General features: G+C 48.8%; 1 protein-coding gene across 5 annotated transcripts in view; it reads left to right on the forward strand.

The window, feature by feature from the left end:
* The window catches only part of FGGY (FGGY carbohydrate kinase domain containing), a 381,964-nt gene that overhangs the window by 293,591 nt on the left and 71,305 nt on the right, over positions 1 to 17,068 (forward strand). For all 5 annotated transcript variants that reach the window (XM_069981325.1, XM_069981328.1, XM_069981327.1 and 2 more), the window contains one exon: positions 16,700 to 16,828. In XM_069981325.1, coding sequence (XP_069837426.1) covers positions 16,700 to 16,828 — 129 coding nt within the window. The remainder of the gene's footprint in view (positions 1 to 16,699; positions 16,829 to 17,068) is intronic.

The following is a 17,068-nucleotide window of genomic DNA, read 5'->3' on the forward strand; positions in this document are numbered from 1 at the left end:
ATCAGCTTGAAAACATTAGAATACCGCATCACAGCTGCTGCAGAAAAAGAAATGCGTCTATTCTGGACGATCAACTCGCTGCAGGCATACAAAGAAAGCGGACGTATTCCCAGAGGCTTGAGAGGATACAAGAGTCCATCACAGTATCAGGACGACCCGCAGTTCACTAATGCCTGGAAGCAAGCACACCTGACACATGCCTCCACCCTGATGAACTTGGTGCTGGATAGGAACCAGCAGGAATATGAGGCTATTACTGCAGACCTATGCCGCATGAAGTGTGAATACAGGACAAGGGCAGCAGCAAGCCAATCTACAAATTTCTTTTCCAAGTTAGACAAGAAGCTAAATGAGATGCAAAAAGAGGTCAAGCAAATTAAGCGTGATAAATTCATGCGCGACAAGCTTGATTACGATACGCAAAAGATTTTCAGCTGGCAACTAACTGTGCAAAAAAACAAAAAGAAACAACGCCCTAAAAAAAGATACTCGGAATATTGGACCACAGAATCTGACACCAGCGCGTCCGACGAGCCCACTACCAGCACGACAGCAGGAAGAACCAATACACCCCAGAACCCAAGAAGCGGCCCTTTAGGCGAAAAACACGGAGAGGAGGCAGGAAGGCACGATTCCAGAGAGAAAAAAGACAGCAGAAAAGAAGGCTACAGGAAGCAAGTAACCTGGAAACATTAAATGAAAAGCGAATGTCATAAACATCTCTGGAGTACCCCTGCCCCCTGAATGTGAACAGCTACTTAGCAAGGGCCTTAATTATGGCCTCACAGAGGACTTTTCCCCTACAACATTTGATGTTGACATGTTCAAAGGTGTACGCAAAGTCAATCTTACTAAACACTTCTCTGTTAATAAAAGTCACAATAAGCAGCAAACCAGAGGCGAGTCTCGCTGTACAGTGGGTCCTTTGGGATTCCAAGTCCCAGCAGAATTTAATGTGCAGGAGATTGAATGTACACGTTTTTTGGCCGGGTATGAAGAAGCAGTCAGCTCCACCACTGAAGCAGTGTTTATGGGGGGCAACAAATCTAAATTTTGTCCCCAAGTTACCCCAGGGGGAGCCATTGACACCTTTCATAAGTCGGTAGTACAGGAAGTAAAGGCTCTCGTGTACCCCAAGGCGACCAAAAACTTGTCTAAGGCGGAAGATAGAGCACTCAAGTGGCTCCGCAATCGCCCTGACCTCATAACAAAGAGGGCTGACAAAGGGGGGGCAGCTGTCGTAATGTCGCGCTCGTACTACATAGAGGAAGCTCAGAGGCAATTAGGCGATCGCCGTACATATAAACTCCTCACAAAAAATCCCATACCCAAGATCCATGAGCAATTACGTAGCCTCTTGCTCAAGCACAGCAGTACTGGAGCAATCGACAAAAAAACAGCTGAGAAGTTACTCCCCCCGACACCCCGAGCGCCCAGGTGGTATTTCTTACCAAAAGTCCACAAAAATCTGGACAAACCACCTGGGCGCCCAATCGTGTCCGCCATCGGGTCCCCTACCGAATTCCTGTCCCAATACCTGGACTGGTCTCTTAGACCCCTCCTAGCCGAAACACTTGGCTATTTAAAAGATTCCGGAGATTTCATAAACATGCTGGACTCAGTGCACTTCTCTGATGACTGTATCCTGGCCTCAGTCGATGTGGAAAGCCTCTACACCCGCATCCCTCATGATGCGGGTGTAGAGGCGATCGATTGGTTCCTATCTAGGACAGACCAGTCTCAAGCCTATAGAAATTTTGTGAAAGAAGGACTTTACTTTATTTTGCGTAACAATGTCTTTATGTTTGAGGACCAATGGTACGGGCAGGAGATCGGTACTGCTATGGGCACGCCGGTCTCCTGCACGTACGCAAACCTCTTTTTGGCCAAGCTGGAAAATGACTATGTATTTAACACTCGCAACCCACACATCGGAAGCATCAGGGCGTATTTTCGTTATGTGGATGATGTCTTCGTTGTGTGGGTTGGAGAAGAAAGTAAATTTATTGATTTTGTCACCTACCTTAATGAAGTGAATAGTGTGAACATGGTCTTCACATATAAGATAGGGAACCGATCCCTTGAGTTTCTGGACGTCCAGGTGGACGTAGTGGATAACACACTGCACACCTCAGTGTTTAGAAAAGAAACCGCATGCAATTCCATCTTGCACTACTCTAGCTCTCACCCCACACGCATTAAAGACTCCATTCCATTCAGCCAGCTAGTGAGGCTTAAACGTATCAATAGCAATGATCAATCATTTGCTGTACAGGCTGCAGATATGGAGAGAAGACTCTCAGCAAGGGGATATCCAGAACAGGTTATTAGTGAAGCTAGAACCAGGGCCAATATGCTGAACAGATCAGACCTACTGAGATCCAAGACCACACAACAGAAAGGGTTAAATAGGTTTTCTTTTGTTTTTCAAAATTCACCGCTGAATCAGTGTATTACTAAAGCCATCTGGAAACATTGGCCCATCCTGGAACAGGACGATGACCTGAAGGAGATTGCAGCTCAGGGACCCCTCATCACATACCGCAAAAACCGCACCATTGGAGATAAGCTCAATGTGAATACGTGCAAAAAGAAAAAAGCGGCAGATGAGTGGTTCACCAGAGCTCCTCTGACAGGAAATAAAAGATGTGGTAGCTGTAAGTACTGCCCGCAGCTTATTCCTACTGCTTATATTAACCTTAATGGAGTAGACTGCTATATCGATAGCCTCATCACCTGTAGAACCCCCTACACTGTCTATGCGCTTGTATGCTCGTGTCACCGCTTCTACATTGGCAAAACTAAACGCCCGATGTGGACCAGGTACAAAGAGCATGCCTATTCAGTAAGGACGGGGAAAGGCGTTCCCCGCCTTATAGAGCATGTGAATTCTGTCCACAAAGGTGACACCAGCTCCCTGCGTTTTCTGGGCTTAGAGAAGGTGGATCAACCTGATAGGGGAGGAGACAGGCATCAGTACCTCCTCAGGAGAGAGGCAACATGGATTGCCACTCTAGATGCGACCGGTCCCAATGGCCTCAATGAGAGGAATGATTGGAGTGTTTTCTTGTGAGATAATTTGTACTTGTATGTAACACATTTTTTGTTTTCACCTATTTTGAATACTATTTGCATATGCATGATGTAACCTATTTAAACTACCCTCCCCCGGTAGTGATGTAAGACTTGACAAAGCGCTGAGGCGCGAAACAGTTGTCTGCTACACGCTCCCGCACCCTTGCCACCGCTCCCTCCCTGTGATGTCTGAATAAACGCACAAAGAGATCCCTTCATCCGGTGAGTGCTTGGACTTATTTTCTATTTTATACACCGTACTGCCCTTGTCTCTGTTCGAGCACCGCGGCTACTTACCAGTGCAGTTTATTAGCCTTTAATCCGACTCCAGCGCACAGCTACTGATTGAGCAGTATTCAGACAGTGCCGGCACCTGTATCTTCCTGAAGCATTATAGTAGTTATATTCTTGTACATAGGAGCAGTATTATAGTAGCTATATTCTTGTATATACTGTAGGAGCAGTATTATAGTAGTTATATTCTTGTACATAGGAGCAGTATTATAGTAGTTATATTCTTGTATATATGAGCAGTATTATAGTATTTATATTCTTGTACATAGGAGCAGTATTATAGTAGTTATATTCCTGTATATAGGAGCAGTATTATAGTAGTTATATTCCTGTATATAGGAGCAGTATTATAGTAGTTATATTCTTGTACATAGGGGCAGTATTATAGTAGTTATGCCAAAAAAAAACCCCAGGAGAACCAGCACTACGGATCGCATATGCCTTAGACGTGAAGGTGGACTAGCTACGCCCGGGAAGTCTATTATGTATAAAGGTGCCACAGTTCGGAGGTGCTTGGGATAGAGGTGAGAACACAGTCAATGGTAATAATGGAGAAAACAATTCACGCAGTTACCGAGTCTTCATGAAACAGCCAATTGTTTTCTCCATTATAACCATTCTAGTAGTTATATTGTGCATAGCGTCAGTATTATGGAAAACATTAGAAAACATGTGGACTGACAGATTCATAAATCCATAACAGCTTAAAAAAAAAGAAATTATTTACTATAAAATGGTGTTTAGAGGATGGCATACATTATCACTTGCCTTCGGCACCTTCCTATCATAGTTACCTCTGTCCCCTTAGCTTTTAAAAATTGAGTGCAGTTTCTTGTTTTACTGACGTTCTTTATGGAAGTTCAATTTATAGCTTTGACTGTCTCGGCCAACGTTCCACTTGAGCCATGGTATTCATCGTACGTTAAACTATAGGGTGCAATTTCCACAAAGTCGTCAATTATAGACCCAAACGTGAGCATCATGTGCCGATTGGCTGGCGGGCCCCCAGGAGGATGGGAGTAATAATTAGTAGTTTTGTCCTCCACGCTAAGCACGCAGCGACGTGTTTACATTCTGTGCAGCTGACTTGAGAAAAAAGCTGCAGAGACGGCAGAATTCTGAGCCGTCTATTAAACTCCTTCCAGCTGTGCGGTCGGTGCCTGCTGGGAACACCGTGTTACTCCCAGCCCATTCTCTTCCTTGAGATTTCAGCTTGTTGACTGTAAATATTCAGATATTATCCTGGCTTATAGCATCGGGTTCATTCCTGGGCACTCCCTTTGCTCCGAGGCCGAAGAAGAGCATCTGCAGCGACACTAGAGATACCTTGTTACTGAGGCCACAAAGCTAAACAATGTCTCCTCTTCTCACAGAGTCAGCGTTACACCCCGGGTTTATAAGATTGAACTTGTGGGAAAATAAATTTTCTCTTTGTTTTTTAATGTGGTCAGAATAGGAACACAGAGACAGCACTAAAAAAAGAGGAGAAAATGTTCTGGTTCCCATAACGGACATGAGTTGTGTATATATGGTTTATTGGTTTGCTGTCTGGTACGGGACAAGGTCTTCTGGTGGGCAAAGCCGAGAGGGATCCTTTCCTATGGTCATAACCAAGGTCCAGACACCCAAGATCCAAATGGCTCAGTCACTGAGCAGTTTAGTGCCCCATTCCTGATGGCTAGCGGTTTAGTGTTCACATTGAAGCTCTATGGAGCCTTAATGTTAAAGGGCTACAGCGCTACAAAAACATGGCCAGTTTTCCTCCTTCTGTTGTCTCCAGTTCAGGTGTGGTTGGCAATTTAGCTCCATTTACTTCAATGGAACTGAATTAAAACTGGAGACCACAGTAGGGGGAAAGTGGCCATGTTTTTTGTAGGGCTGGATAACCCCTTTAAGTGTTTTAGCTTCTCAGTCTAGGGTTGTAGTGGCCCAATCTGTTGTCTGCTAGTGAGGCACCCACTACTCTTTGTGCTCCAAAGGAGTGACCCTGTCATGTCTAGTGGTTTACTACCACTGGCCTGTATGTCTAAAGGCCCTATTACACCAAGCAATTATCGGGCCGATTATCAGCCATTACGACCGATAATCGCTTGGTGTAATAGCTCCTGTTAAAAGGCAACAATCAGCTGACATGCACGATGATGGCTGATCCTAGTCTTTAAACATGCTGGAAAAAACTAAAACAACAATGACGGTCTGCTGGGTGACGCTCTGTGCAATGATTTGCCATTTGGACGATCTAAAGATCGTTTCGAGAGTCCCTGCCGCAGCTCCCCACGTCCCTCCCATTCTTACCCTCTCGCTGTTGGCGCTTGTAATAGCACGGACAGCGACAGGGAACAAGGAGAAAGAAAGGCTGCACGCGACCCTCGTGAGCGGTAAGCCGCCATGACGGGGTGTCCAGCCATGAAGGGGTTAAAATTGGTAGAAAGGGAGTATAACGCGGGAGTTGCTAGGGGAGGGGTAGGGGAGGGGACAAGGAGGGGACAGAGTTTACTTAAGGGACTGGCTCTCTCCTCATGGTAACACTCGGGAGGAGAGAGCAGTGTGAAGAGTGTCAGGGAGATTGGCAGTTAGGGAAAGATCTGGCCTACCATGTCTCTGGCTGCCTTGCTGGATCAGCTGCGGGAGGCGGCCGCTTCGGCTGCAGACCGCGGCTTGTTTGAAGAACAGATTCGGGCGGCGCTCCGTCCGGTGCCGTCCGGCGATGCTGGCGGGGGATCCCTGGCCCGGTCAGGTGAGGGTTCTGGTGCGGCCGAGCTCCAGATTGATCCCCTCTCCCCCTCCTCCCCCCCTCCCCGCCAGCGGAGCTCCCGGCGCTCCCGGCCGCCGACACGGCTCAGCCCGGAGGCGGGCGTTAGAACCCGGCGACAGCATGTGAGCCCCTCCGGGGACCCTACAGGCCAGGCTCCGCCTCCTCCTCGCACCGGTCGCGGGGCCCGGCCTGGGAGGAATCCGAGGAAGCGGCCGGGTTCTGCGGAGCGGGGGAGGCTGAGGCTGCGGGCCCGTGGCTCCCCTCCCCCTCCTGTCGTCCTGCACCTGCTGCTGCGGCTAGCTCCCCTGGCGATGATCCAGTCGGGGGAGGAGCCTGTCGCCCGCCCCCGGCAGGGGGGCGTCCTGGTACTTCGCGCTGGCCCACGGTCCGGGCCGGGCGCAGGGATGTCGGCCTCAATGCCATCGGTTCCCCTTCTTGGGAGCCACCGGGTCCCAGTGGGCCCAGGAGTGTCGTGGCGGCGGGGGGCTCGGGGGCCCCTGCTCCGGTCCATCAGTGCCGAACCTGCAGCGGCCAGCCCAGTTTTGCTCCCTCTCAGAGAGTGGTGGACGACGGCGCAGCGGCAAGTGAGAGCGGTCGTCATGGAGATCCCGGACCTCCGGCTGGCGGGAACACAGCGCCCGGGCAGCCTGGTGAGTTGTCTCTTGTGATGTCTTCTGTGTCTGATGTAATTAGGGGGGAGGTGGGGGGTAGGGCCCCCATGGTTGCTGGCCCTGGGGGGGTTGGGGGGGGGGGGGTGCGCCCGGTGGTAGCGCTATGTGGCATGAATTGTTTAGTGGTTTTAGGGCATATTTGGCGGGAGGGGGCAGGGGGCCTGTGGGGGGTACGTCGCCGGCGGTGGCATGGACTGACGCGGAGATACCAGCAGGGGGTAGGGCGTTGGAAGTAGGGGGTCCAGGGGGTGTGGCGGTTGCAGTGCAAACGGATAAGGATAGGGAGGTGGATTGGGTGAGGATGGATGATCGGGCTCGAGGGGAGGTGTATGTGTGTTTTGAGGGGCCGTTGGGGGCCCACCTGAAGCAGGAGGTGAGGGACAAGATTGGCCGGGATGAGTACGTGGAGATTTTCTCCCTTCTCCCGTTGGATAAGTTCAATCTTGACAAAGGGAAGCGATTTGAGAGTAAGAAGGAAGAGGAGGAGAAGCGCCGGTGGCGTCTTATTCCTCAGACCTTCTCTAATTGGCTCCAGGCGTTTGCGATCTTGGCCAGCGTGATCGGCGACAAGGCGCCGCAGAACTGCGCGGCTTTGTTTTGCTACCTGGACTCAATTGGGGAAGCTCAGCGTGTTTATGGGGGCCAGTTTTGGCTCCGCTACGACGAGCAGTTTCGTCAGCGTAAGGCGGTCAGGCCCAGTATTCGCTGGGACCAAAAAGATATTGGTCTGTGGCTGCGGGTAATGGGTTCGGCGCGTTATGGTCAGCCCTTTCAGGGGGGGGCCGGCTCGGCCGGCCACGCAGGACCGTCCGGACAGGCCTCGCCAGCGGGGAGCGGCAAGTCCGGTTTGTGCTGGCTCTTTAACGAGGGCCAGTGCAAATACGGGGGCGCCTGTAAATTCAAGCATGTCTGCGGGACTTGTGGTGGGACATCGCACGGCACGGCGCGGTGTTTTAGAAAAGGCAAGGGGCGAGGGGGCGGTAGTTCTGGTCATGGGGGTGACGCCGGTGAGGGTGGGCGCGATGCGACCGTTTCTAGATAGATTCCCGGATAGGGGGAAGGCGTTGTTGCTGTTTGACGGTTTTACTTGTGGCTTTGTCATCCCGGACCCTCCTTATGAGGTGCCTTTCTCGTTGCGCAATTTGAAGTCGGCGTATTTGCATCCGCGGGTGGTTCAGGAAAAATTGGACAAGGAGGTGGCCATGGGGCGGATGGCAGGGCCTTTTGAGTCACTCCCCTTGTCCAATTTGGTTGTTTCTCCGCTGGGGGTCGTTCCTAAGAAGGAGCCGAATAAATTTCGGCTCATTCACCATCTGTCATACCCTCATGGTCAGTCGGTGAATGATGGTATAGACCCTGAACTTTGTTCGGTGGTTTATACGTCTTTCGACGCCGCTGTGGCATGGGTGCGGGACTATGGACAGGGGGCTCTGCTGGCCAAGACGGACATTGAGTCCGCTTTCCGCCTGTTACCCGTACACCCTGACAGCATGAGGCTGTTAGGTTGTCATTGGGAGGGAAAGTTTTATGTAGATCGTTGCCTCCCAATGGGTTGCTCGTTGTCTTGCGCTTATTTTGAGGCGTTTGGTTCTTTCCTGGAATGGGCGGTGCGGGACCTGGCGGGCTTGAAGTCAGTCATTCACTACTTGGACGACTTTTTGTTCGTGGGGCCGCCCGACTCGCCCATTTGTGGAACTTTGTTGGGTACCATGGAGTGGGTTGCCGGTCAGTTTGGGGTCCCCTTGGCTTCGGAAAAAACAGAGGGTCCGGCGACGGCACTAAAGTTCTTGGGGATCGTGATTGATTCCTGTAGAATGGAGTGCCGGCTGCCGGAGGATAAACTTGTGGCCCTGAAGGCCGAGGTGCGGCGGGCGCAAGGATTACGAAAAATCACTCTGAAGGAGCTGCAATCCTTGCTGGGCAAATTGAATTTTGCCTGCAGGATTATGCCAATGGGACGAGTTTTTTGTAGACGGCTGGCGGGGGCGACGGCTGGGGTGCGGGCGCCTCATCATTTTATTAGGTTGACGGTTGAGCATCGGGACGATTTGGCTGTGTGGGCGGGGTTCTTGGATACCTATAACGGTAGGTCGTTGATGTTGGCCCCGGTGGTGGATTCAGTTGATTGGGAGTTGTTCACGGATGCGGCTGGGAGTGTGGGTTTCGGGGCATACTGCCAAGGGCAGTGGTGCGCGGGGTCTTGGCCGGGTTCATGGGAGCAGGCGGGTCTGGTGCGGAATTTGGCTTTTCTGGAGTTGTTCCCGATTGTGGTGGCGGTGGGTGTCTGGGGCGACAGGTTTAGGGACAGGAAAGTCAGATTTCACTGTGATAATGAGGCTGCTGTGTCTGCGGTGAACACTGGATCTGCATCTTCGCCTCCAGTAGTGCGCCTGTTGCGACATCTGGTTCTTAGTTGCTTGTCTTTGAATGCGTGGGTGGTGGCGGTGCACGTGCCAGGAGTAAAGAATGACATTGCCGACTCTCTTTCTCGCCAGCAGTGGGAGCGTTTTCGAGCCCTGGCTCCGGAGGCCGACGAGGAGGGGATCCCGTGCCCGCCACACCTGTGGACTCTGGTCTGTTGATGGTTGGTGGACTGATTCGGTCGTCTCTGGCGTCTGCTACATGGAGGTCGTATTCGGCGGATTGGGTGGTCTGGGAGGAGTGGTTGTGCGGTTGGGGAGGTGCTTGCTCTGATGGTGACAGGACTTTGGCTGTGTTGGGCTGGTTGGGTAGCGTGGCTGGGGGCGGTTGGTCGGTGGCCAGGGTCAATCGTTTTATGTCAGCGTTGGTTTTCTGGCTTAAAGTGCGAGGGTTGCGGGATATCACGAAGGAGTTTTTGGTGGTGCAGGCTTTGAAGGGTTTTCGTAGGGGCAAGGTGCGCCCGGACTCGAGAAGGCCTGTTTCGTTTGCGTTGTTGGAAAGGATTGTGGGCTGCTTGGGGGGGATTTGTCGGTCGCAGGGAGAGTTCCTTTTGTTTCGTTTGGCTTTTTCGTGGGCTTTTTTCGGGGCTTTGAGAGTGGGTGAGTTGGTGTCTCCGTCGGGTAGTCGGCCGGGAGGCTTGTTGCGGGAGGACGTGGTGCTTGAGGATGGTCGGGTGTTGTTCTGGATTCGTCGCTCCAAGACGGATCAGGATGGACGGGGGCGTCGGGTTGCGCTAGGGGCAGTGGCTGGTTCGGCGGTTTGTCCGGTGCGGTGCTTGCGGGAGTTTTTGGAGGTTAGAGGTTTGCAGGGTGGCCCATTGCTGCGCCATGCGGGGGGTACATTCCTGTCGAGGTTTCAGTTTTCTGCCATTTTCCGGAAGTGTTTGGTTTCTTTGGGGTTGGACGGGTCGGCGTTTGCTCCTCATTCATTCAGGATCGGGGCGGCGACCGAGGCAGCGAGCTGGGGCCTCAGTGCTGAGGTGGTTAGGCGGATTGGGCGGTGGGAGTCGGGGCGCTATAGATCATATGTGCGCCCGCAGTTGGTTTAGGTGGTCTGGGCTTCGCTTATAGTTGAGTGACGCACGGCATGTTGTGTTTTTCTTCTCGTTACAGGTCCCCCCTTTTTAGTGTGGATTTTGGGCCATTCTTATGTGGTTCGGGGAGCGCAGAGGGCGGAGGTCAGGCCGGATGGTCGACAGCTCGGTTTTTCCCGAAATGTGGCGGTGCTCCGATGGTTGGGAAAGGGGGGCATGCTGTGGAACCGGGCGCTGCCAGACTTCCAGCGGTATGTGGGGTTGGATAGAGCCCCTGATGTGCTTGTGTTCCATTTGGGGGGGAACGATTTGGGAAGCCGTCCTTTCAGGGAATTGATCCGGGATATACGCTATGATATCCTGCGCTTATGGGTGGCTTGGCCGCACGTGCGGGTGGTGTGGTCGGATATTGTCCCGAGGCAGTGCTGGCGGAAGGCTCGGTCGGTTGAACGTCTGAACAAGGCCCGAGTTAAGGTGAACAGAGCAATTGGAGGTTTTTTGGCCCGGAATGGCGGTGTGGTGGTGCGGCATCTGGATTTTGAGGCCGGGCAGGGCAACTACTGGCTGGGGGATGGTGTTCACCTCAACGCGGTGGGCACCGATTTGTGGGCGTTGAGAGTTCAAGAAGGGATTGAGCGGGCCCTGGTCTTGGTGGGGGGCTCACATACTTGAGGTTTCAAGGTATGTTCGTGGTGGCGGGTGTAGAGGGTCCTTGGGGTTGGTCTTGGATTCTGATTTGGGGGTACATGGGTAGCAATCCTCTGATGTACTGGTATCATCAGGGGAAGTTCTGGGCTCCTGCCAGTGTGGTGTCACGGGGAGCGGAGTTATAGTTATGGTCAATACAGCCATCTGCTGAGCTTTATATAGAGGGTGTGGGGCCTTTGAGCCGGTAGCGGGCGGCTGGAGGTTTAAATTGATGGGGAGCAGATTGGTTGGGAAATTGGAGCCCCAAGGACCCCCTGCACATTAAGAAGGCTCGATATATATATACGTATCTAACATTACTTGTTTGGCCGTTGGATATGTATATATATATATTTATTTCTATATTTAGTTTTAATATTTGGAGTTAATGTTTGGTGCAATATTTTGTATGTTGTTTTGTTAATAAAATGGCTGCTGTGGCCAATTTTTTCCAAGCAGGTTTCTGTGTCTTATTCGGGGACGAGAGGGTTGGTCCAGCGGAAGGGGGGAAGGGAGGTTTCTTACTGTAAGGTAAAGGAATGGTCTGGGCTACCCCCTGTCAAGAAAGGCTGCACGCGACCCTCGTGAGCGGTAAGCCGCCATGACGGGGTGTCCAGCCATGAAGGGGTTAAAATTGGTAGAAAGGGAGTATAACGCGGGAGTTGCTAGGGGAGGGGTAGGGGAGGGGACAAGGAGGGGACAGAGTTTACTTAAGGGACTGGCTCTCTCCTCATGGTAACACTCGGGAGGAGAGAGCAGTGTGAAGAGTCCCGCCCACCCTCCCTTATTTTTGGCCGTGGGTGCCTGTACGTTTGGGTATGTGGGAGGGGGGTTTTGTTTCTCTCGTCATGGCAGCTGTGGCGGGTGTAGAGGGTCCTTGGGGTTGGTCTTGGATTCTGATTTGGGGGTACATGGGTAGCAATCCTCTGATGTACTGGTATCATCAGGGGAAGTTCTGGGCTCCTGCCAGTGTGGTGTCACGGGGAGCGGAGTTATAGTTATGGTCAATACAGCCATCTGCTGAGCTTTATATAGAGGGTGTGGGGCCTTTGAGCCGGTAGCGGGCGGCTGGAGGTTTAAATTGATGGGGAGCAGATTGGTTGGGAAATTGGAGCCCCAAGGACCCCCTGCACATTAAGAAGGCTCGATATATATATACGTATCTAACATTACTTGTTTGGCCGTTGGATATGTATATATATATATTTATTTCTATATTTAGTTTTAATATTTGGAGTTAATGTTTGGTGCAATATTTTGTATGTTGTTTTGTTAATAAAATGGCTGCTGTGGCCAATTTTTTCCAAGCAGGTTTCTGTGTCTTATTCGGGGACGAGAGGGTTGGTCCAGCGGAAGGGGGGAAGGGAGGTTTCTTACTGTAAGGTAAAGGAATGGTCTGGGCTACCCCCTGTCAAGTGAGCGCAGATCTGACAGGTTGGCGCGGGCTTGTTCCTCCAAATAGGCCCGTGTAATAAGGACTTAAAAGGGTAGTGCGGTGCAGGTGCTGCACATTATACAACTTTATTATGTGTGTTATTTAAGTGAATTACCCCCTTCCCCGTGTACACCCCAACCCCCCCCCCCCACACACACACACACCCGAAAGCATAGTGCATTATACTCACATAATTACTGTCGACCACTCCCGCCATCTTGGGACAATGATGTAATCTTCAGGAGGCTGGCCGGTTCGCTCCAGCCCTCCCTCATGCCAGTGCGTCATCAGCTGCTCAGCCTTGATTGGCTCAGCTAAACTATGATCAGCCAATCGCGGCTGAGCAGCTGATGACGCGCCAGAGGGGGGCCGGCATGAGGGAGGGCTTGAGCGGTCTGGCCGGCCTCCTGAAAATGGCTGCCAGGGTCGGCAGTCGGTGAGTATAATGCACCACACTTCTGGGGGTGGGGGGAACATTCACTTAAATAACACACAATACAAAGTTGTATAACTTTGTAATGTGTGTTATTTAGTGAATAAATGTGTAGCACCGCACTACCCCTTTAAAATTTTGGTGTTTTTAGTAATACTGGCTGATCACACAACAGAACTGATGTCTACCTATAGGAGCCGTCCTTTATGGCATTTCAATAACGACAGGTAACAAGAATAACAACTCACCAACAGATGACAGGAGCCAGATGGAGTGGGATATAACATGGTCAGCAATGAAGTGGAGGATGATGAACGGGAACAACTGAAAGAAGTGACAGTAGTTAGCTATCCCTAATCTTTTCCTAGGTCTTTCCCTGCGCACTAAACTTACTACTAAGCCAGACTGTTCTTGCAATTGTCCTTATGATGACCCTACACCACAAAAACACAGCAACTAGGCAAACAGGTAACTTCAGTGTCACAGCAATAACTTCAAAATACAAAGAAGAACTAAGAACCAACTGGAGAAACTAAGACAAAACTGCAACGGAGCAGAGCACATACAGCACAAATAACACTGGAAACAAATTCACAGAACATATGCTATAGTCTGTACCATACAGCAAAAGCCAGGGATATTAAAAGTAAAGCTACAGTATTCTGAGACTCCACTCCAAAGGGATTAAGCAGTCAAAGTCACTGGAGAGAATGCCGGAGGGCACCTGGGGAGAGCGGACAGGTAAGCATGGTTTGTCTATTATTATTTTTTTTAACATCACTACAGCAATATTTCAAAGTTTTACAAGACCATAGCCCTATATTCTCACAGTGGAATGAAAATGGAGTGCCATAGACTTTAGATGAAGGTGGCGCACGGCATGCAGGGAGATGAGGGGTACGGGAGAGGAAAAAAAAAAAACCCTTTAAGGCACATCCTGTTTTATGTTATTATGATATATTAATCTGGCACATATATTGATAATTTTAACATACAAATAATAACTTGATCCATTGCTCATCCATGAAAAAAAATCCTACATAGGAGACATCTGCACTGCCCCTGATCACAAAGCTCATATAACCCGCAGACCTGTGCCCCCCCCCATAGCGCCCCCCGCAGACAGGTTATATTAGTGCATATCCTCATGTCCCTTCTCCACAGCTGAACTGTATATAACACAAACTGTGTCCATGCTTTCTGCCAAAACATCTGGTTCCCACCCGCCTGAGAGGGTCGTCCCCGTGCACTGCTTGCACTGTAATTCATCATCCCCCAACATCAAATATCTGCCGAGTGCTGAGACGACATTTGTTTTTTATTGGTAAGGAGAAATTATTTCGCTGTGCCAGCCATGATGTTTCAGCTGCTCCTTCTTTCTCAATATGATGGAGACCTTTGTCCTATTGTATATGTCTTGGTGCCCATGACTGCAAAGAACAGATAACCACGTACAATCGGCCGCCAATAGGTAATAAATGGCGTCACTGATTTAACCTTGGCACGGTAAAAAGAAGAAATCTAAAGGGCTTAGATCTCCCACAGCAGCTTCTGAATTCTACTATATTTGCTCAGTGTGAACATACCCTAATATGAAGAGAGAGAGCTAAGCCCACTCCATAGTGCAGGCACGGATGTATGATATCTGACTCCGGCCTGCTGCGATGGGGATCAGAGATAACTCTGATCCTGGCCATTTAATCTTTTAGATACTGTGGCATCTAGACATCTGTAGAGTGGGCTGTACTAGGAAATGTGTAGCAACTAAAATTATATATTAGGGGGAAAAAATAATATAGCTATCAAAAAAACATTACCTAGTGCCAGTATCTGTTTTTGTCGCATATAGGAGTATAATCTACTTAAAAAAATTATATTTACTCCATGTAGTAAGAGAAAAATAACAAAAACTTGATACATTTGGTACCACTGAAATCGCAGTGATCTGCAGAATAAATATATCATATCATATCATAGTTACATAGTTACATAGTTACATAGTTAATACGGTTGAAAAAAGACACATGTCCATCAAGTTCAACCAAGGAGGGGATGGATACAGGGAAGGGGGAGGGGTGATATGTTCTATACATATGCATCTATATTATTTTGGTCTAAGAACTTGTCTAGGCCGGTTTTGAAGCCCTCTACTGTTTTTGCTGTGACCAGATCCTGTGGTAGACTGTTCCACAGATTCACAGTTCTCATGGTAAAGAAGGCTTGTCGCCTCCGGAGTTTGAACCTTTTTTTCTCCAGGCGGAGGCAGTGCCCTCTTGTCCTTTGAGGGGGTTTTACCTGGAACATCTTTTCCCCAAAGTTTTACAATTTTACCATACATAGGGTTGTTACACATTTAGTAAATGCCATAAATGCGAACCCTCCTATATAAGGAACAATGACTTTGATGATTGTTTTTTTTTATCATTTGACCCCACAAATAATTTATGTTTGGCTTTGCACTACATTATATGATAATACAGAGGCCTTCAGCTGTGTGACCATGATGGGAGTGGTGGTTTTACTATTAATGGAGAGACACAGGATGGGAAACACCGACACGCAGCATGTTGATAGGACTTTTTGTAAAGCATATTTTTACCCTTGATTTTTGGGGATTGTTTTATGTTTTTAATATGTATTTAAATAGAAACAAGATGCAAAAATGAAACATAAAATAAAAATAAAAAATTTGAAAGTCAATGACAAGAATTGTGTTTAATATGAAATATATTCATGTTTCTTCTAACAACATAAGGCAGCCCCCTCCACACAGCTGTTTGTAGTTATTATAAATACTGCTCATCTTAGATATCTGTCAAAGCAAACAGTTTTTAATTTAAAAATATTATTATTATTATTATTACTACTACTACTACTAATAATAATAATTAAAAAAAAATTGATAAAACCTTATCAGTGTAATATACAAGATAACGAAAATGTACAAGATTGATGTGTCGGTGCACTGGCTAAGGTAAAAAAAGAAATGATGGTACATTTGCTTTAGAATGCGACAAATCCAAGGCTAGGTTCACACTGTGTTTTAGCAATCCGTTTTTTTTCATCCGGATGAAAAACCCAGATGCATTTGTGTGCATCCGTTTTGATCCGTTTTTCCGTGTAAAAAAAACATCCGTTTTTTTTGGAGGACACAAAAACGTAGCTGACATTACAAAAAAAAAGGATTCGTTTTGATTCGTTTTTTCTTACAATGGAAGCCAATGGAAAAACAGATCAAAACGGATGCACACAAATGCATCCGTTTTTTTTCATCTGTGTTTTGAAAAAAAAAACATAAAAAAAAACGGATTGAAAAAACGCAGCCTTAGGGGGAGATTTATCAAACATGTTGTAAAGTGAAACTGGCTCAGTTGCCCCCGGCAACCAATCAGATTCCACCTTTCATTCCTCACAGACTCTTTGGAAAATGAAAGGTGGAATCTGATTGGTTGCTTGGTGCAACCGAGCCAGTTTCACTTTACACCATGTTTGATAAATCTACTCCTAAGTTTTTGTATATTAGACCATATTTATTAACTAAACTATGGGGAAATTGCACAGATTTGTAGCACATATCCCAGAAAGTTTTTTTTTCTTGTAATGGCCCTTTCTACTTTCTCAGTCATAGTTGCCCTGTGGCCACCACGGACTACATGGGTCTTCTGATGTTGGCAGTTTCTAAGGAATATCACCTGGCAGTATGATATTAGCGCCCCCTTCAGAGGTAGTGGTCTTTGACCAATCCTTTCCCTCCAGTGCACTAAGTTGAGGTCGCAGCACCCCAGTCATGTCAGTATTTGGTTGGGAGCCACATTCACAGACGCATTACTCTAAGAATCTGCTTTATTTCTGCGTATCAGTGTGAACTCTTGTTATTTATCCTTCGTCTGCCCAGGAAACCAAGTTGTGTCTCCAGGAGTCTCTGTCGGGAATAACCTCACAACACAAGCTGCCAGAGACCTTGGCCTTCCAGAGGGGATCGCTGTAGCCGCTTCTCTCATTGACGCTCACGCCGGGGGGCTCGGTAAGTTTGGCCAAAGGGAGAAATATGACAAAGTTTGGCCAAAAGTAATGGTTGCTTTTCTTCATGTGTCAGGATGTGATAGAAAGCAGCCGGAAAGTCACAGGAACTGGGAAAAGACTCGTCTGTGCGCTGCTCTGTTCCAGTACAGTATATGGGTTAGCGGTGGGGGAGGCAGTAATGCTTATCGGCATATATCCTGGTCTGTAAAGGCGTATAAAGACACGTTGTGTATATGAAACA

This window comes from Dendropsophus ebraccatus, chromosome 8, assembly GCF_027789765.1.
Source record: "Dendropsophus ebraccatus isolate aDenEbr1 chromosome 8, aDenEbr1.pat, whole genome shotgun sequence".
NCBI lineage: Eukaryota > Metazoa > Chordata > Amphibia > Anura > Hylidae > Dendropsophus > Dendropsophus ebraccatus.